This window comes from Microtus oregoni, unplaced genomic scaffold (genome assembly GCF_018167655.1).
Source record: "Microtus oregoni isolate MIOR12 unplaced genomic scaffold, Mior012 000046F_ref0000063, whole genome shotgun sequence".
Taxonomy (NCBI): Eukaryota; Metazoa; Chordata; class Mammalia; order Rodentia; family Cricetidae; genus Microtus; species Microtus oregoni.
The window spans coordinates 13,575,181-13,596,043 of NW_024543220.1; the positions used below are offsets into that span (position 1 = coordinate 13,575,181).

The 20,863-nt window shown below is 45.0% G+C and overlaps 1 protein-coding gene across 1 annotated transcript in view; it reads right to left on the bottom strand.

The window, feature by feature from the left end:
• The window catches only part of Fkbp5 (FKBP prolyl isomerase 5), an 81,754-nt gene that overhangs the window by 39,277 nt on the left and 21,614 nt on the right, over positions 1-20,863 (bottom strand). Inside the window, exons 2-3 of the mRNA XM_041635093.1 lie at positions 6,045-6,167; positions 2,144-2,288 (exon numbers count right to left, since the gene is read on the bottom strand). Coding sequence (XP_041491027.1) covers positions 2,144-2,288; positions 6,045-6,149 — 250 coding nt within the window. The 5' untranslated portion in view covers positions 6,150-6,167. The remainder of the gene's footprint in view (positions 1-2,143; positions 2,289-6,044; positions 6,168-20,863) is intronic.

The window sequence follows — 20,863 nt, forward strand, 5'->3', positions numbered from 1 at the left end:
AGTCATCAGTGAAGATGATGAAAGGCAGCCTAAGACTACAGACAGAGCAATGGGCACGTGGGCAGTGCAGAAGCGCGGCACTCTGCTGTCCCTGCATTTTTCAATAAAGTTTTTACAGTCAGGCTCATAATAGCTCTATTTAAATACTAACGTCCAGCAGGGTGTGGTGGTGCACGCCTTTAATCCCGGCACTCAGGAGGCAAAGGCAGGCAGACCTACAGAGCGAGTTCTGGGACAGGCAGAGCACATAGAGAAGACTACGTCTCAAAACAAAACAAAACACTAAAATCAAACTAGACTCCTCAAATTAGTATGGAACTTCTTTTTGGACTATCTCTATGTATTTCCTTGGGAAAGGAATACTATGAAGGATCAGTGAGCTCCAGAGATGGTTTTATATTAGTTTTTATCTTGAAGTAGCTACTGTTAGAAAATATTAATATAAAATCTAAATAGCCTGGCTATCTTTTTTATTTTTTTCTCTTTTTCTGAGAAAGGGTCTTGCTGTGAAGTCCAACTCAGCCTTGAACTGACAGTCTTAACACGCCTCCAGTGCTGGGCGGTTTTATATCAACTTGACCAAAGCTAGAGTCATCTGAGAGGAGGGAGCCTCAATTAAGAAAATATCTCCATAACATCAGGCTGTAAGCAGGCCTATAGGGCATTTTCTTATTTAGTGATCTACGGGGGAGGGTGCAGCCAACTGTGGGTGGGGCATCCCTGGGCTGGTGGTCCTGGGTTCTATAAGAAAGCAGGCTGAGCAAGCCATGAAGAGCAAGCCAGTAAGCAACATTCTCCATGGTCTCTGCATCAACTCCTGCTTCCAAGATCCTGCCCTGCTTCACTTTCTGTCCTGGCTACCTTCAGGGATGGACTACAATATGGAAATGTAAGTCAAATAAACCCTCCCCCCCCCCACACACACACACAATTTGCTTTGGTCATGGTGTTTCTGTTTCAGCAACAGAAACCCTAACTAGGCCACCTCCCAACTGCTGGGATGAGTGTCTGTACGCCTGGCTTGTGTTTCTTTGTTCTACAGTCAACTGAGACCACACTGCTTCTGATCCTCCTGCCTCCAGTCTCCCAAGTGCTGGGATCACGGGCCTGTACTACTATACAAAGGACCAAACGCCAGGGGAGCACTCTAACAACTGAAGAACACCCCAGTCCTGAGCTGTCATTTCTAGTGACATAAAAGTGAACTGTGCTTCATTTAATCTAAGCCAAGATGAATTCATTTGTTTACTTCTGACTGAAGGTGTGGGGAAAGTACAAACCCACACAGAGAGCTAGGAAATGGTAGAAAAGCGGGGTCACAGACTTCTCAGGTGACTGTGTCAAAAGTGGACAGGAGTCAAAAGGTCATCTGCAACGCGGGGTCTGAGAGCTCATCAAAGGTCTTTTCACACTGTGTTGTGCCAACACCACGCCCCAGCGTGTACTTTGAATGGACTACTTGTGCACACTTGACCTTATGTATCTGCTGAGTGAGGAAGAGATTCCAACGGTGACCAATTTCACCGTCTAGCAGAAAATCCCTCGCTCATACCCATGGCTCTCTCACAGAAAAGGCTTATGTCTGAGGAAGCTGTAAGCACACAGCAGACAGCAATTTTTAAAGCCTTTTACGTGAAAAGGCAGCGACAAACACTGTCAGCTGTCTTCCTCGGAGTGGCAGGTCTACCTCATTCCCTGTCAGGAAATGCCTGCTAAGTCTGAGTAATCACAGTCTGCCCTCTCACGTATAGCTGGGGTTTCACGGAAACACGGAGCTCTCCTGTTCCCAACTCCAAGTGCAGGGGCTCCCTGAAGATGGGCATGCACACAGGGGCTCTGCTCCTGCTGCTCGTCCACACTGCAGCAGCGCCAGTGGCTGCTGGCCGAGTTGGCTGGCTCTGCCACGCTCACACCGAGGCACCAGGGGTCTGTGCCTCCGAAGGTGTTAGTCAGTCAGTGCAAATGTCGGCTGTTAAGACATCCTCTTTGCACTGTCTCAAAAAGAACTGATATCACGGATCCCAAAGGATCTCAGAGACTCCTGGGGAATCTGTGGGCCACACTCTCCAGAGATAGGCTTCACTGCTTCTACAGAAGACAAACAGAAACAAATCTAAACAACATTGCAAAGATTGCCTCTTACCTTTGCCCAGGCTAAAGACAAAGGGCTCATTTCTATCATGGCTGGAATCAAACTTCTTCCCGTTTGACAGCTGTCCTTTGTAGTGGACGTAGACTCTGTCGCCAATCATCGGGGCCTCATCACTGGACCCCACTCTTTTGACAATCTAGAAAACACAAGCACAAGGGGAAAATGTAGAGCTTTTAATTTATAAAAGAATGAAAAGGCCACACAGGCTACTCCATAGTGCCCAGACTGATGGGCCAATTCCCTCTCGTTCCTCAAGGCTTTCTTCACCGCTCTTTTGGAAAACAGTCTTCCCCTAACCCTTCATGTTACAGTCAATATTACCACTACTGCAGCACTCTCTCAAAATGACGAGGCAGGCACAGGGGTGAATGGATCACTGCAGGAGACAGCCTGGGCTACAAGGTAAGCTCTGGGCCAGCTAGGACGTACTGTGAAACCTTATCTTAGACCAAACAGAATTAACAAGGTGCCTCAGCAGGCTGGCTCAATGCTCCACACTCTGATGTTAAAATCTCCTAAGACACAGACGGATGGACAGACTAAACGTACACAAACTGAATAGGCCACAGCGTGCAACACCTCTTCAACAGCCACTTAGACAGCCACAGCAAAGCTTCAAAGACTGGCTTACTTACTTCCCCCTTTGCTAAAGACAGATCATGACTCTATTCTGCTATTCCCTGATGTAACAGGTCACATTTCCATTATTTGAACAATCTGTAAAATCTAGACTTGGATGACACCAAGTAACTTGTTTTCTAGTTAAAAAAAAAAAAGAAAGAAAGAAAGAAAGGAAAAAGAATAACTCCAAAATGAAAAATATTTGGTCATTGTAAAATCCAGAATATTTCTCTTATTCTAATGCAATTCTTGGAAAAGAAAATTCATTCCTGGAGGGTGGTGGTGCAACTTAGCCTGTCAAGCATCCAGGGTCATTTTCAGCAGTACCTAAGATAGCAAGCAGTTAACACCTGATAACATCCTCTTTGGGAAGAGTTTGATTTTCATTTAAATAATTACTTGCTTTTAAATTCTTGGAGATGTGTCTCTGCAGCCCCACCCCACATAAACACCACATAAACACCGTGAACTTAGATTTCTCAACTTTCTCAGCTCAAATGCCCAATCTTTTGTTTTGTTTTGTTTGAGACAGGGTTTTTCCGAGTAGCCCTGGCAGTCCTGGAACTTGCTTTGGAGACCAGGCTAGTCTGGAACTCATAGAACTCTCCTGTCTCTGCCTCCAGAGCGCTGGGATTACAGGCATGCACCACCACCGCCCAGTAGGCTCAAATATTTTGTAAAGGAAAAAAGGCAATACTGTTCTTCCAGGCCTTTCTCTCTGTTTGCTTTTTCAAGATAGGGTTTCTCTATGTTGTCTTGGCTGTCCTGGAACTTCTTGGCAGTTCAGGCTGGCTTCAAACTCACAGAGATCCTCCTCTACCTCCCTGTGGGAGTAAATGTATGCACTACTATCACACAGCTTCTTCCAGGCCTTAAAAGAAAAAAATTCAAAAGAGTAATTTTAAAAAACCTATTTGAAATCCTTAAGAAGCTCTAGTTCCAACTTGCATGTGACACTAGGGCCCAGTGACAGCATGGGTGGGGATTTGCACCTGAGGACTATTAAGAATCCCCAGGCATGTGGGATGCATTGTGGGAGTCAGAGGCCAGCTGCAATGGAAACAGATGCGACAGCATCGCTCCGGAGCAGGTGGCGGGTATGTGCGTGTGTTCTGTGTGTGGAGCAGGTGGCGGGTAAGCATGTGCGTTCTGTGTGTGGAGCAGGTGGCGGGTATGCGTGTGTGTTCTGTGTGTGGAGCAGGTGGCGGGTATGCCTGTGTGTTCTGTGTTATGACCTAAAGATCATCAAACCACAAACATTCATAATAAACCTAAAACTTGCTGTCTTCAGATTTATTCCCTAGGACAAAGGAGACTATAGTCTACTGTCTGCTTATTTAGCGGGCTCTGAGCACGCTAGGCAGCAATGTGCACCTCCAGTGGAGGGATACTGTGGTCTGAAGAAAGCATGACTGCGATCTGTCCTCTCTAAAGTCTATGCTGAAATCTGATTGCTACTGAGCCAGTGCTGGGACACAAGGACTTCAAGAGGGAGGTAGCTTTAGGTGGAATTAATGCCTTGCCTGTGTGATCTCCCGGTGGAAGGACTGGGTTCACCACACAAGTTGTAAAAACCATGACTGCTTCTTGTTTGTGCCTCCCAGACTGCCTGCCCGCCCCTCTGCTTTCTACAGTGAACAAGGAGATGCAGGCGTGCCGTGTTCTTGGACTTCTCAGGCTCTGGCCCTGGGAGCCAAAATAAACGTCTCTTTTATGAATCACCCAGGATCCTGTTACAGAATACACAGGGTCTGAGGGACCTGCAGGCCAGGTCTCTGAATGTGGCACACTGAAAAAAATAAGGGAGATGCTGTGGACAGCCTGAAAAGTCTTCAGTGTCTTGAGAAGTTTCTTCGAGCTCTGGAGGGAAGCCTCAGGAGAAGACAGCACGGACTGACAGCAGAGGGTAAGACAACAGGAACACATGAAGTTCAAGAGACCAGCACAGAAGACAGGCGTCCACATAAGCAAGGAGAGACAGTGTCGACACAGGAGTGGCTGGATTTCCACATGACAGGAACATTAAGAATATGCAAGATAAGCTCATCAGAGAAAATTAACCACGTGAAACGTGTGACGACAGCGTGGGACAAGCAAATGCTGAACGTGTTCGAGTCACGGCACCTCGACTGCAGCTCATTCTCCTGTAAAATGGGAGAACTTGGCCCACCCTGCTGGCACAGTCTTATATCCCAATTACTCAGGAGACTAAGGGAGGAAGATGACAGGCTCAAGATCTGCCTGGGTTACAGTGTGAATTCAAGGGCAGCCCGGGCAACTTAGTGAGACCTTGTCTCAAAAATACAAAGCTGGTGATGCTCCTGTCTAGCATCCAGGACGCCCTAAGTACCATCCGCAGAACCACATCATTAAAAGGGTAATGCCTCCAGAACACGGCTGCTGAGACACAGACTACAAACTATGAGGAGTCTGAGGAGATAGTTCACGGGTAGTGTGTGCTGGGCAAGCAGGAGAACCCAGGTTCAGATTCCTAGGGCAGATGGGAAAACCTATTCATGACAGAGGGCGTCTGCAACCCACGGGCTTGCTGGCTACACAGTCTTACCAAAACAGTGGCCTCCAGGAGTGATGAAAGGCCCTGTCTCACAGGGAAATAAAATGGAGAAGTGACTGAGAAAGATATCCTGACAGAGGGCAAGTACACATGCACACAAGCATGTAACACACACACATTGAAAGCTCGTGCACATAGCAGGTAACACACACACAACGAAAGCTCGTGTACACAAGCAGGTAACACACACACAATGAAAACTCGTGCACACAAACAGGTAACACACACACAATGAGAAAGTATTTACTGTGCTTTAAATAATAGGAAAGATGACTCAAACATACAGCCTGTTCTCCTACATCATGACACAGAGAAACAGCACCTGTATATAAAGCTAAGTCCTCTGCTTCTCCTCTATAAATTCTTTAGCACAGCTACAGGGTAGCTTCAGTACACTAGAACAGTAGTTAAGACAGCACTCCATCCACATGCATGCTCTAAAGTAAGGAGAGGATGCAGTCTCTTGGAATCAAGCGTAACTTGGGCTGTTCTCCAGGACCTAAGATGTGTGTGACCCAGCATAGCCTCAGCTGCACTTACAGTCTGAGATGAAAGACGAGAATTGAGCTGTAGGGTTTACTACTTCGCCTTAGTTAAAAACACCAGCCAGCCTGCCCCTCCACAAAAAGGCTGGATAAACCCTCCCTCTCCCTTCTGCAGGGCAGGGCTCCCTCGTCACACTCCTCTGCGTCTTACCTTTAGCACTCCTCTATCTTTTTTGGTAGTAATATCTTCTCCCTGCTCAAGCACTGTGGCTGTCGGGTTTTCTCCATTGTTACTGGTGCTTTCATCAGTAGTCATTGTCTCTTATCAGAAAACCTGCCAAAAGAAAGGTATTTTCTGCAGTGAAAACATCATTTCTTAATGTGCCTGAAAACCCCCGAGAACTGAGCTTACATAAGACTAATAGAGTTAAAACACCAGAAATAATAACAAAGCATTCGCTGCGCGCATGTATTGATGTCATCAGTCAGGTCAGTAAGACATCACCCAGTTCTTCCATTTCCCGTCTAGCCCTGGTCCTAGATTAGAGAGTAGTACCAGCCGGGTCTGCTGGTAATTACACTCCTTCAGACAACTCCGCAGGGAGAAGCTGCCCTCTCAGAATGTTACAGTATCCTTCTCTTTCCAGAGAACTAAGAGCTAAAGGCAGGGAGTTATCAGCCAGGCATCACTGAGGTTAAGAAACAGCAGAGACCCAAGGCTCAAGAATGCAAGCACCTGTCACCGCTGAACCTTCTGGAAGACTACACGTTCCACCACTCACCTCTGACAGCTACAGGAGGAGGTTTTAGGGGCTGGGAGTGGTGTCTCCTGCCTATAATCCTAGAACTCAGAGGAAGAGGCAGGAGGGTTGCAAAGTCAAGGCCAACCTGGATTACTTAATGAGTTCAGATTAGCCTGGGGAATAAGATACCAGAATAAGGGGAAAAGAAAAAGAAAAAAGAAAAGAAAAAAAGGAAAATCAAAACAAAATCACCTCCCACACACAAAAAGGAGAGAACAAAGTTCCCTTTCCCCTGTCACTCAAGGTGTCTCTCATAAAACTCTAACCCGTCTTTTAGATCCAGCCTCTGCTATTCTCTGCACACACCACACAGAGCAAACTGACCAAGTCCTTTCCCGCAGCCAGCCCAGGGCTTTCCCGCACCACCGATCTGATAGCTCTTTCTTCTTCCCCCACATGCCAGCTCTACTGCCTACGTGTGAGTCACTCTGCCCATGTTTTACCCTTCCTTAGCTCTGATTCAATGTTTAATTTATGAGGCATTCCTGGTAGAGTTAAAGGGTCTTGGGGAACACGGTTACGCATTGCTCATATTCAGAGCCCTGAGGTCCTCCCTCTGCTCCTACTTGGGCTACTCTAAACCTTTGTGCAGAGAAGTGTGATCAGAATAAAGACTCTACTCTCACAAAGAGATCTGAATTAACTGGTAGATTATATATTTTTAAACGTGGGATTCACTCCCTCCCCCCGCTTTCCCCAAGACAGGGTTTCTCTGTGTTAACAACGCTGGCTGTCCTAGAACTCGCTCTGTAGACCAGGCTGGCCTCTGAACTCATGGAGATCCACCTGCCTCTGCCTCCGAGTGCTGGGGCTAAAGGTATGTGCCACCATCCTGTCTACATGAGTAGCTCTTACTGCTAATGTCATCCGACACTTCTTCATGCAATGTGAATGGAGACTGCTCCTTCATTTCCGGCCATCCAGACCCAAATAATCACACAGAAGCTATATTAATTACAACAGTGTTTGGCCGATGGCTTAGGTGCCTTATATCTCAAATTAACCCATTTCTATTAATCTGTGTATTTTACCACAAGGCTCGTGGTTTTGTTACCTCTTGGGTAGCTACATGGCATTCTTGACTCTGCCTACTCTCTCTCTCTGTATCTCTTTCAGCTTGACTATATTCTGCCCTGCCATAGACCAAAGCAGCTTTATTCATTAACCAATAAAAGCAACACATATACAGAAGGACATCCCACATTAATGCAAGGCCAAAAAAAATTATCAATCATCAATACGAGAAACAAAACACACTTTCTACTGCTTTGATTAATTTTATACTGCTCCATAACTGAGCAGGGAAAATCAAGAATTACCAATTATTTCCTGGAACAGGTTCTTACGTAGCCCAGACTGGCCTCAATCTGGACATTCTCTTGCCTCAGCCTCCTGAGGCCTGAGGTTAAGGACACTACGAACCCAGCTGAGAACTGATCACTTCTACATTAGGGTAAGAACAGACCCTGGGTCCTCTGTTTACAGTTAAAACCGAACAAAACAACTTCTATCCTGTTAAAGACCATTCTACCGATACAACTCCTGACCAGACAGCTGAAACACAGCATTTAACTCCTCTGCAAACAAGCTAAGCTTTCTCCAGGGTGAGAGATCTTCAGAGAGAGCTCCGAAACCCGAGGGCCAACCCCCCACTCTGGATTTCTAGCACAGTTTATTCCAGAATAAAAGGTCCAAGTGTTTGGCTCAGGGTAAGTGAAAGCTAGAACAAACTGTTCTCAAACAAACAACGAAAGTTAAGTACCCAGTCTACATGATGCTGGACTAGATATTAAGAAAAATCAGACAAGCTTCTGGAAACCCAACGCTCGTGACATATTTTCTGACGCGCAGAAACTTGTGTGAAGTACCTAACAGCAGAGAGAGATGGCCTTGTACGTATCTTCGGGGAGCAGGTTATGGTCAGTATCCATAGGAGCATGTTTCTGAGGTTCTCACAGATACACGGACCTCGATCATCACAACACACAATCAAAGCACTGGAGAAATTAAAACTACTATGTGAAAAATTCTTGAGAAAATGGTCTCCAACACTACTCTAGATTACATACCAGGAAAGGAGAGGGGCCCTTCCCAACCCAGGAGAAAAGACCTTCCCAACCCAGGAGAAAAGACCTTCCCAACCCAGGAGAAAAGACCTTCCCAACCCAGGAGAACGGGCCTTCCCAACACAGGAGAAAAGACCTTCCCAACCCAGGAGAAAGGCCCTTTCCAACCCAGGAGAAAGGGCCTTCCCAACACAGGAGAAAAGACCTTCCCAACAAAGGAGAAAAGACCTTCCCAACACAGGAGAAAAGACCTTCCCAACCCAGGAGAAAGGGCCTTTCCAACCCAGGAGAAAGGGCCTTCCTAACACAGGAGAAAAGACCTTCCCAACAAAGGAGAAAAGACCTTCCCAACCCAGGAGAAAGGACCTTCCCAACACAAGAGAAAGGACCTTCCCAACCCAGGAGAAAGGTCCCTTCTCAACACAGTGACATAAACCCTTTAACAGGTGATGTGTATCAACACCAAAACCTGAGTGGTGTTCTCACACCAGGAAGAGAAAAACTAACCAGCAGTAATTGTTTCTGAATGCACAACGGCCCAAAGTCCATTCAAAAATAAATTCAAGGAATCCAAGTTGTCTGGCAGTGTGGCCATGCCACCATACCAAGCAACACCAAACAGGACTGCCTGCAACCCCTTGGCTCAGAATGCAGCTACTGCGTGCTATAAGCAGCAGTGGTTTTTGCTGCACATATTGTTTTCTGCTCTGATAGAAACATCGTAGGTTAGTGACATACAATGAACACCTACCATCTTTCTACTGTTGTTTCTTGGCATGGAATATCAAATTAGTCTATCTTTGAGTTGGACTGTACAACAAACATACATGACCCTCTGTTGGTGTGCACATCTGCTTTCATCTTTAACAAATAGTAAAAATATATGTACACCAGCTGGGCGAAGGTGGCGCACACCTTTAATCCCAGCAGTCAGGAGGCAGAGGCAAGAGGATTTCTGTGAGTTCAAGGGCAATCTGATCCACAAAATGAGTTCCAGGACAGCCAGAGATGTAATCCTGTCTTGAACCACCCCCCACCAAATACATATATATGTATACGTATATATGTATGTATATATACACACAAAGTTTTACAGTAAACTATTACTGATTTATTATCAATAAATGTTCAGTTTGTACACCCATTTAATATACTCGATGTCTGGGATTACATAAGAATTACTTGGTCAAAAGGGGTCATGAGTGTGAACAGAAACCCAGTAAGCAATAGCCTTTTAATAGGTGACACGCGTCACAACCAAAGTCCACCGCAGCAACAATCAGATAGATGCTTTCACGGTGCTGAATGGGAGGCATACATTATTTATGGGCTGGAGAGACGGCTTTGTGGTGGAGAGCACCAGAGGACTGAGGTTCGATTCTTAGCACCCACAGGTGGCTCACAACCATCTATAACTCAGATCTAGTAGATCTGACACCCTCTTCTGGCCTCTATGGGTTCTGTATGCAGAGGGGACCCAGACACACATGCAAGCAACACCCATACACATAAAATCAACTAAATTAAAGAGAGAAAAAAATGTTTTCTCCAGCCAGGTACATGCTGGTGGTGGCGGCAGCATACACCGCCTGCGATGCCAGCCCTTGGGAGGTGGAGGCAGGAAGATCCAGGGGTTAAGCATCAGCCTTAGCTACACAAGACCCTCTCAAGAAGGTCAGCCCTAAACACATGCAAGCAAAGCTACATGACCTCAGAAGGTTGTATTTATAAATTTATACGTACAAACACGTAACAATAATAATTAAAGAATAAGGGCATGGATTTGAGAAGGGGGCACAGAGGAATTAAAAGGGAAATCATGTAAATAAGTATTCATATATGAAATTCTCAAAAGAAAAATAATTACGCTAAAAATAAAAGGTGAAAAGGGGAAAAAAAAAACTTGGCTTGCTATTCAAATAAGTAACAAATCCCCACGCGCCAATTTGTTGGCTCTGTAAATGCCAACCTGACAAAGGAACTTATTCAGCCTTTAAGGGAATGCAAGTACTAGAAAGCTCAGAGAACGGTGCCTAACAGTACTGTTGAGTCCATGTGAAGAAAAGTACCAGGAATCCTCAGAACAAGAAAACAAACCCTTTCTCGGGTTTCCAAGACAGATAAATCTTAAAAGAATAAAGAAATAAACTAAATTTTCCAAATACTTCTCCTAAATTCCATTTAGGCCACTAGAAGTATAGGTTTTTGTAAGCAAACAAATAATCTTTTTACTTTATTTACATAAAAAAGACAGGACAAAGCCCTTTAAGGCAAACTGAAGAAGTTTCACTATTTTCCAATGGAGTCTTGTGTTCTTTCCCCGCCCGAGTTTTAGTCTGGATTTAAAGTCACTCTTACCTAATGCTATTATTAATTCATGATAAAGCTTATTGTACCGCACCAGCTAAAGGGGGGAAATTGCTTCCCAGTGCCGCAGAAAGGGAACACACAGTTCCTTCTGCTATGGACGTGACAGATAAGCACGCACTCGCAAAGTGCTAGTCAGCAAGCACCCTGAGACGAGCTTCAGCTAACTAACCAAAGGCTGGACCTCCCACACTGACATAGTGTCCACCCAGATCCCCCCAGATCATCAGCAGGGGACTGAGAGCTTCCGTTAACTAACCAAACGGCTGGATCTCCCACACTGACACAGTTCCCGTACCAGTGTCCACACCAGATCCCCCAGGCGACAGTGTTTGGAAGCTGATTGATGCTCCGATGAGCAGAGGTACTCTGCAGGTCTCCCATCCTCACGGTGTACTCCTAAGTCTTACTGGACAGATGTCAGGCCTTTAAGTCTCATCCTTCGGGCTTCTTACTAATGCTGCTAACTAACACTGTCGCCCTTAGGATTACCTGCAGAACTTCTTAAACGCTGTGGGTGCCGGGACTCCGAGCCGGTGTCAGGGCACATACTGCATGGTCTCTGTATGAAGCAAGATGTGGCTGAGAACCACGGCTTCTCTCAGTTTTCCTCCACTGTCCTTTTCGCTCTGTGTGGGAAGAATTTTTCTTTGATGGAATTTTTAGATCACCATTTGGTCAGTAGCTATGGCCAATATTTTGTTTAGTCTGTTCCAGAGGATTTCTTACAATTAGTCATGTTTTCATCTTTACATGATGTTTATTAATTGACTGCGCACTTTCCTTAGCACTGTGAAACTCACCTCTCTCTTCAGCTCCTCCTTAGACTAAGACAGGACACCTCTTCAAAGTAAGCATTTGCTAAAGGTTGTTTAAAAAGGTAGCGTGAAGTGCTGAGTTTGTGTTCCCTCGTGTCCTCAGAGCACTGGACAACGGTGAGGACGGGAGAGGGATGGCAGGGTCTCCTGAGTGTGAAAGTTAAGCAGGAGAGGGATGAAGAGAGATGCCAAGACAATAGCTGGAAAGTTTGGTATTCGCGGCAGGGTTTTAGAAGAAACAAAAGCTCCGGGCAGAGGGAGGTAAAGGTTTAGTTGTGTAAAGGACAAGTCCTGTTTAAACTCATAAGGGAAAGAGGAACGAGAATGAAAAGAACAATTCAAGAAAAGGACGCGGAAAGCCTCCGCAGAAATTACTCACAGGTGCCTACTTACAGCTAAACTGACAGTGTTGTGAAATAAAGTTTCTTTTAAACATATTCTTATTTTAAATATGAATTTATTTTATGTGCATGGTATTTTGCCTGAATGTACATCCGCACACCACACGTATGCCTGGTGCTTACAAAGGCCAGAAGATGTCAGACTCCCTAGGATGAATTACAGACAGCTGTGGGTGCTGGGAACTGAACCTGGATCCTTTGGAAGAGCAATCTCTCCAGCCCCAAATCAAAGTATTTCCTTAAGTGGGTGGCCATAAAAATGTCTGAATATTTGGAAATGTGAACCATCATATTATAGTTTGTAAAATGAAGAGTTACGTGTATGTGCAGCTGACAGTTATCTAGCTAAGCCTGGAAGCATTAAACACTCAATCACCAAACTACAAAGGAAATCTCTTAGATGAATGTTCATTAAAAAGCACACCACTGCCACGCCACTGTGAGATAAAGTGTGTCACTATGGTGCCCAGGGATGACTTGGTCTCCTAGGTATTGAGTTATGGATGAGACCACAGGCAACACAAACTGCTTGGATCTGAATGTGTCACTGTAACTGCAGCTGACAGTGTGTGCAGATGTGTAGTCACCTGATTACAATGCGTCACTGTAACTGCAGCTGACAGTGTGTGCAGACATCTACAGTCACCTGATTACAATGTGTCACTGTAACTGCAGCTGACAGTGTGTGCAGATGTGTACAGTCACCTGATTACAATGTGTCACTGTAACTGCAGCTGACAGTGTGTGCAGACATCTACAGTCACCTGATTACAATGTGTCACTGTAACTGCAGCTGACAGTGTGTGCAGATGTGTACAGTCACCTGATTACAATGCGTCACTGTAACTGCAGCTGACAGTGTGTGCAGACATCTACAGTCACCTGATTACAATGTGTCACTGTAACTGCAGCTGACAGTGTGTGCAGATGTGTACAGTCACCTGATTACAATGCGTCACTGTAACTGCAGCTGACAGTGTGTGCAGACATCTACAGTCACCTGATTACAATGTGTCACTGTAACTGCAGCTGACAGTGTGTGCAGATGTGTACAGTCACCTGATTACAATGCGTCACTGTAACTGCAGCTGACAGTGTGTGCAGACATCTACAGTCATCTGACTACAACTGCACAGACATAGCACCTAAATGTCAAATGTCTGTTCTCATCATTTTCCCTCGGTTAAGATGGCTACAGACATCGTCTGTATGTATGTTTTGAGATATCGAGGTCCTGAGTTTGAACCCCAAGAGGGGAATCTAAGCCTATCTAAGGCTGTGCTGTTCTAATGTTTCCACTATGACAACCGAAACAAGCACCTCTAGGAAACTTACATTTGGTGATGGCAGAGACAGCAGAGTGAATCTCTGCAACTTTGGTCCGTGTTGTTGGTTTTGTTTTTGAGATAGGGTCTCACTATGTAGCCCTTGATGGCCTGGAACCTGCTAAGTTAACCAGGCTAACCTCAAGTTCCTCACAAGTGCTGAGATTAAAAGGGTGTGTTACCATGCCTGCCTCCGTGTTTTTAATCTTAAAAAAAAAAAAAATCAAATTTCTACTTGGTAGCAGAGTGGTAGATTATTAACTTGAGGTGACTCATTAACACCTAATAGTGTAGTTCCAATTGCTGCTCATTTCTAGGAACAGACCACCAGAAGGCAATAAGCCCCACAGTGTAGAGTGCGCTCCTTTCTTAAGCTCCACCACTTATAATAAAGGGCACGTAAGCAGTACTGACAAATGGTGAGGACTGTGATTTTCAAAAGCAGTTAAAACGACGATAGGAAAACACCAGGCACGAAACAGAATCAGTGCTAAAATGCCACGACGAGCTGACTAGACTTCTCTAAATCGGGAAAAAATCATGCTGTACCCAATCGTAACTTTAAAATTAAAAATAAGATTTGTTTTTCCTCAGGAGCGATAACTAAGAAAAGTGGGCATAATTAACCATGTAGGCGTGAAGTGTACTGAAGAACACCTGTGTACACACAGCAAGCAGAGGACCAGGACCGCACTCACCATCTCTGGAGGACACACTGGCTGGCGATGGGGGAAGAGTTGTGGGGGGGGGGGGGGGGGGGAAGAAACCTAGAGCCAAAGTTCCATACACTATCGTGTTCCAGAGCTGGAGGCAGGGTCAGCCATCAAGAGCACTGACAGCTCTTACGGAGGACCTGGGTTTGAGTCCCAGCACCCACACAGCAGCTCACAACCACCAGTAATTCCAGCTCCATACCATCTGACCCCATCATCTGGCCTCTGCAGGTACCCCCCCCCACACACGGTACACAGGCATTAGTGCAGGAAAAACAACCATACACATAAATAAAATATTGCATTCTCCTGTAATAAACCACTCTCATTCAGACATTTCTATGTAAATCAAGCAGATGTTAAAAGCATGGCTTCCTCTTTTTCCCTGTGTTTCTTTTTTTTAAAATATTTTATTTATTTATTATGTATACAATATTCTGTTTGCATGTATGCCTACAGGCCAGAAGAGGGCACCAGACCTCCTTACAGATGGTTGTGAGCCACCATGTGGTTGCTGGGAATTGAACTCAGGACCTTTGGAAGAGCAGGCAATGCCCTTAACCTCTGAGCCATCTCTCTAGCCCCTTCCCTGTGTTTCTTAAAGGCCATTTTTAAGTCCAAAAGAAAAACTGTAAACAGGCTTCATCACAAGAGTTGAAAACACAAAAGAATGATTTCCTTAGAGTACTAAAAAGTACACTAATAAATACTTTCTAAGTTATGGCTAAAAATAAATTTCCTGCACTTTAAAGATAAATTACAGCAAAATTTAATATATAACATCTGTTTGTAGTTTGTATACCTTTCTAATTTCTGGAGATATGAAGGTTTGTGAGCACATGGAATAAATCAGCTCTTTAAAAAAAGAATAGCATTTTGGGTCTGAGAACAAGCCTTCCTCCCGTAAGAACAAAAGCTTTGGCCACGGAGTCTGAAAGGCCAGAAGGCACCCCTTTATCGACAGGCACTGGCTGTGGAGCCTTTGCCCTCAATTTCTCTAGCTATAAATTGCAGGGGTTAGGTTAAAACAACACTCCAGCTCTGAGACTTTATATTTAGAAATTATCTTTAATGAATAAATCTATGCTTTATGGGAAGTCAGATGTGACAGGTGGAAAGGGAAAATTCCCAAGGAATAAAAAGTTATTTTAGTATTATAGAGCTCAACTCTCCATTCTAGCCCGGGGGGCGGGGGGATTGTGAGCTCCCCCAGCTTCTGTCACTGCTCTAACAGACGTCCAGACTCACTGCCCGAAACCACGTAGTTTACAAACCTGCACTTCTGGAGGTGAGAGAGCAAGCACGGTGCATCCTGCCCACGGGCCGAAAGGGACCTGCTCTCCTGGCCTTCCCCAGATTCTAGGTGCTACCTACAGTGCCTTTGAAAGTGGTCCCCTTCCTCCATCATCAAATGCTGCATTGCTTTGTTCTTTTCTTTTTTTTATTTTCGAGACAGGGTTTCTCCGTAGCTTTTTGGTTCTTGTCCTGGAACTAGCTCTTGTAGACCAGGCTGGCCTCGAACTCACAGAACCACCTGCCTCTGCCTCCTGAGTGCTGGGATTAAAGACCTGCGCCACCTCCGCCCGGCTCTTAATTGATTTTTCAATGTTATTCATTTGTGTATGCCTGTAGAGGCTGGAGGTGGGCTTCAGGTGCCTTCCTGAGGTGCTCTCCACCTGATTTTTTGTATCAGGGTCTCACTGAACTTAATCAATGCATATTTGACTGGACTCTGGACAACAGGCCCAGAGACTCACACTACCACAAGTGGCTTTTCATGTGGGTGCCGGGGATCTCAAGTCAGGCCCTGGTGCTTGCTAATAAGCGCGTCCCCTCGTCCCCGCCAGCCAGTGCGCTCTGTCACCGCTCTTCTGTAGTCCCAGCTCCCGCCTGCCACCACAAAGTTTCTCTTTTTCTTAAGAACTCACGTAAGCAGGACACGGTGACGCAAGCCTTTAGTCCCAGCACTCAGGAGGCAGAGGCCAACCAGAAGTACATAGCGAAACCCTGTCTCAAGAACCCCATGCTTCGATAAGCAAACTCATGACAAAGCAGGGACAAGCTGAACCATCCCGTCTTTCGCCTTACACACACCACAATGTGCCCTCTGTCCTGTGAAGCAGCATCCAGAGTCTTTCAGGAGCCATTCATCCACTTATTATAGATACCCAGTCATGTGACCAACACCATTCAGTAGGTTCCTTCATCCCACATTTAGGGCTCCCCGACAGCTCTGTCCTTTCTTTCTCTACCACCCACTTGGATAGCCAAGTTCTAATCTGATAGTAAAGTAAAAATCTAACATTTCATAGATATTCTAAAAATGCCTTCAGCATGTCAGAGTACATAGACCGGGCACTAACCTGGTCTGTCTGTCTGTCTTTGTCTTCTTCTTTCATTTTTACTTTTGGTTGTTTTTTTTTTTTTTTTTTTTCGAGACAGGGTTTCTCTGTGGCTTTGGAGCCTGTCCTGGAACTAGCTCTTGTAGACCAGGCTGGTCTCGAACTCACAGAGATCCGCCTGCCTCTGCCTCCCGAGTGCTGGGATTAAAGGCGTGTGCCACCACCGCCCGGCCTACTTTTGGTTTTTTGAGACAGAGTTTCTCTGTGTAGCCCTGGCTGTACTGGAACTCGCTCTGTAGATCAGGCTGGCCTCTGCCTCCCAAGTGCTGGGACTAAAAGTGTGAATCGCCACCACCCGGCTACCTGGTCTTTCAATTCCACCACACATTGAAATTGCAAGAAAACAACACACACGGCACACATTCTTCCTCCTCACTAATCACTGGCACGTCTCTCTAAAACGAGACTAGGGCCCTTGCAGTACTTTACTGTAAATGTGAAGATGTATAAGCATCACTGGCAGACTGTGAGAAACTCACAACAAATCGCTCATACTCTGCATACGGTGTGCATGTGCGTGTGTGCACTCTCCCCATCCCCGTATAGCCACCGTCACAATCCAGATAACAGATCTGTCATCCACCAATTTCTACTTCCTTCTTCCCCAGCTCAGGTCTCTAGGCAGTCTCTGATCTGCTTGCTGTGTAGCTCTGACTATCCTTGAACTCAAATGATTCTCCTGCCTCACCCTTCACGCTGGGATTACAGGAGCGTCACCATAACTGGTTCCATTGTGTTTTCTTTTACTCATTTTACTTCAGAAAAATTTGCTACATCCAAAGCTACAAAGATTTTCTTCCAGAAATTTCATAAATTTGTGCTTTACATTTAAGTCTATGATCAACTGGGTTTACTTTTCGTAGGGGTACAGAAGTCTTTGTGCGCACAGACATGCCGTAGGGGAACCTGGAATATTAAATAGATAGGGTTGTTCCTTCAAGGGAAGAAATGCAAAACCCATGTCCCCCCCCTCCCACCCCCCAGAAGGCTGGAACGGAAGTGCTTTCTAGCCTGGTGACCTCCGTGCTATGTGTGTGGCTGAGGACGCCCAGCACTGGACACTCCTCGTATGCTGTCTCAGTCTATAGAACGGAACTTTACGGAAGGTGTCAGACGTACTTGTCAGTCGATGTCTCTATTTATTTTGCCCCTTAGAGACTTAGGCATGCTTTGTTGTACACAAGGGATTGTGCAGAAGAATAGTTTTCACCAGACTGTGCTGTGCTTAAATTAGCCTAAAATAAACCACTTGGGGTCAGACTCCCCAAGTTTGAGCTCATGCGTGCTACTGTGCCATCTTGTGCTGAACGGCCATCTTGTTTCCCCGTGGTTGGTTCTTCTCTGCTGCCCTCTGCGGGTGGAACTAATACTTGAGGGTTAAAATCTACCACCACTTGGCAAACAGGTATTACTCATATCTCAGAATTTGAGCGTTTAAAATATGTTCCTGTACCGTTGGCACTTTGTCTAACCAGGATGAAACGACTAGCCATTAGTCATCGATTACACCTCCGTTCTAGGATGCCCACTCCAGCTAAATCCTGCTACTAGCAAACACGAAGGGACTCTGCAATTTATGAGACATTAATCATGATCCTGGAGTCCGTCACCATCCAGGGTCAAGCTACAGGATTAATTATTGTGGAATGATGACATCAAATACTTAGACAGGAAATTTTAAAAATAAAAAGGGGTTATATACACCTACCTAAACCTCCACATACCAAGAGTGTAGTATGAAAAAGGGATTATTTTCTAAACCACAAAGATCAATTTGCTCCAAGTTTTTATTTGTGAAAAGTTGGGTTTTTTCCTTTTAAATCTTATTTTTATGTGCAATTGGATTTTGTCTGTAAGTATGTCTGTGTTAGGTCTAAGGTCTTGGAGTTACAGTTGTGAGCTGCCATGTGGGTGCTGGGAAATGAACCTGGGTCCTTTGGAAGAGCAGTCAGCGCTCTTAGCGGCTGAACCATCTGCAATCCCCAGTTTTGTTTTCTTTTTTCTATTAAACAAATTCTAAGGGCTTATTATTCTATGTATGTATTTTGCCTGCATGCATGTCTGTGCAGTATGTAAATGCTTGATGCCTATCACGGTCAGAAGAGGGGTTCAGATCCCCTGGGACTGTGGGCTATGTTCTTAAGGGTTATTTGTTCAACTTTGACGTTGTGGTAATGTTGGCATCACAGAATGAGCTAGGAAATAGTCTCTCTGTCAATTGTTATCTGAGAGTCTGGGCAAAACTGATGTTACGGTTCTTAAAACATCTGGAAGATTCCTCAGGGAAACCAAGTAGGCCTTAGTTTTCCTTGGAGGAATCCAGCCTTTGGCTTTGCTTTCCACAGATGAAGCCATTCGCAGGCAGTCCACTGCTTCTGAACTAAGCCTTGCTGTCGGAATCTGTCTACTCACTAGTGAAAGCAACTCATGCATACTATTTTTTATCTTCCCTTGGAAACTGCGTCTTCTATACTTTTGTTACTTTCATGCCCAACTTGCAGTGTGTGCCCTCTCTTCCTCTCCTCAGGCTGGAAGTTCACAGACCATGTTTGTGTTTTCCAAGAGACAACTTTTTACTTCACTGGCTTTCCCTGCTGTTTTTCTATTTTCTACTTTACTGATTTAAGCTTTATCTTTGTTCTGTTTCTTCTATTTACTTTAGTCTTTGTTTTTCTCTACCTGTTTTCTTAAAATCTGTTGATAAGTGGTCAGGTCTGTAGTCTCCAAGGATAACTAGAGACCTCTCCAGGGTTTATCCGATTCTGATTCATGTATTTTGAAGTTCTCTTTATAGGTACATAAATATTTCAAACTATTAAATATTTAGGAGTAATGACCCCTTTAACACGAGGTCTTTATTTCTGGTAATCTCGTCTTTTTAACATTCATGTGTAGGCATGTGTGCATGTGAATGACGGCAGAAGCCAGAAGAGGCCATCACCCCTGTAGCTGGAGGTGCGTGTGGGGAGGTGAGCCACCCAATGTGGGTGCTGGGAACGGGACTCAGGTCTCCTGGAAGAACTTACTCTTAACTACTGAGCCATTTTTTCTAGTCCCTATTCTTGGCAATCTTGTTGGCTCTAAACTTGAACTGGTGTAAGTCAGCACTATTCCAGCTTCCGTTAGACGGTGTTAGCATGGCTCACTTTTCTATCTTATTTATGTTTGTATCCCCGTAGTGAGTCGCCACACTCACAGTGGAGATTTTAGCCATCTGGACTCAATGTGACCATGGATGGACACAGTGTTTATCTGAATCTATCTTCTAACTGTGCATTTCCTATTAACGACAACTATTTTACATTTTCCCTTTTTTCTGGCCAAATTTTGAAATTCCTGGCAATTTTTCCCTTAAAAAAAAGTTAACATAATTCCTTTTTCTCTTAAAACCTACAATGATATAAATATCATGTCCTCATGATAGTCTCGAAGCTGACTCCTTTTTCCCAGTTTTTTTAAACTGTCTCTAATTATACCTGGATAGTCTACACTGCTAAGGCCTCAGTTTTCTAGAGCTTCTCCTGCACTATTTTGTCTGCTAACCCCTTGTTGTGTTACCATCTGCACACACTGTAGGTCTCACTCCACCGTTCAAATGGGGTCATGATTTTCCTATCAGATCAGTATTCAACACTCTCAGTCTTTCCTGTATTTTCTTGACAACTGCCTCAGGGTCTAATAATCTCATCATCAGAGGCATTTCTGGGTCTGTTTCTATTGACTAACTTTTCCTGCTTCTCTGCGAGCCTGGAGGTTGTTCAGCAGAGGCTGACTGAACTTGGCCCTGGTGAGCGCCAGGTATTTCTGCATTCCTCTAAATGTGGGAGGTTGTACTGGTTAAGCTACCTGGAGACAATCGATCCTTTCCAGGCCTGTCCTGGAGCTGTGTTGGGAGGATAAGAAGTCTGTATTCGCCCACCACTAAGGCAACTGCTTCTGAGTCCCTCCCTGGTGTTTTGTGCAACACAAGGCTTTCCTAGTTTGGTTAGTAGTAACACAAACATTTCTGTTTGACAAAGTTTTGCTACTGTGTAGCCAAGGCTAGCCTTGGACTCACCTATGCCTTCTGAGTACTGAGAGTATAGGCATCTGCCACCATATCTGACTCTGGAAAACCGGCTGTTTTGGGTGGCTC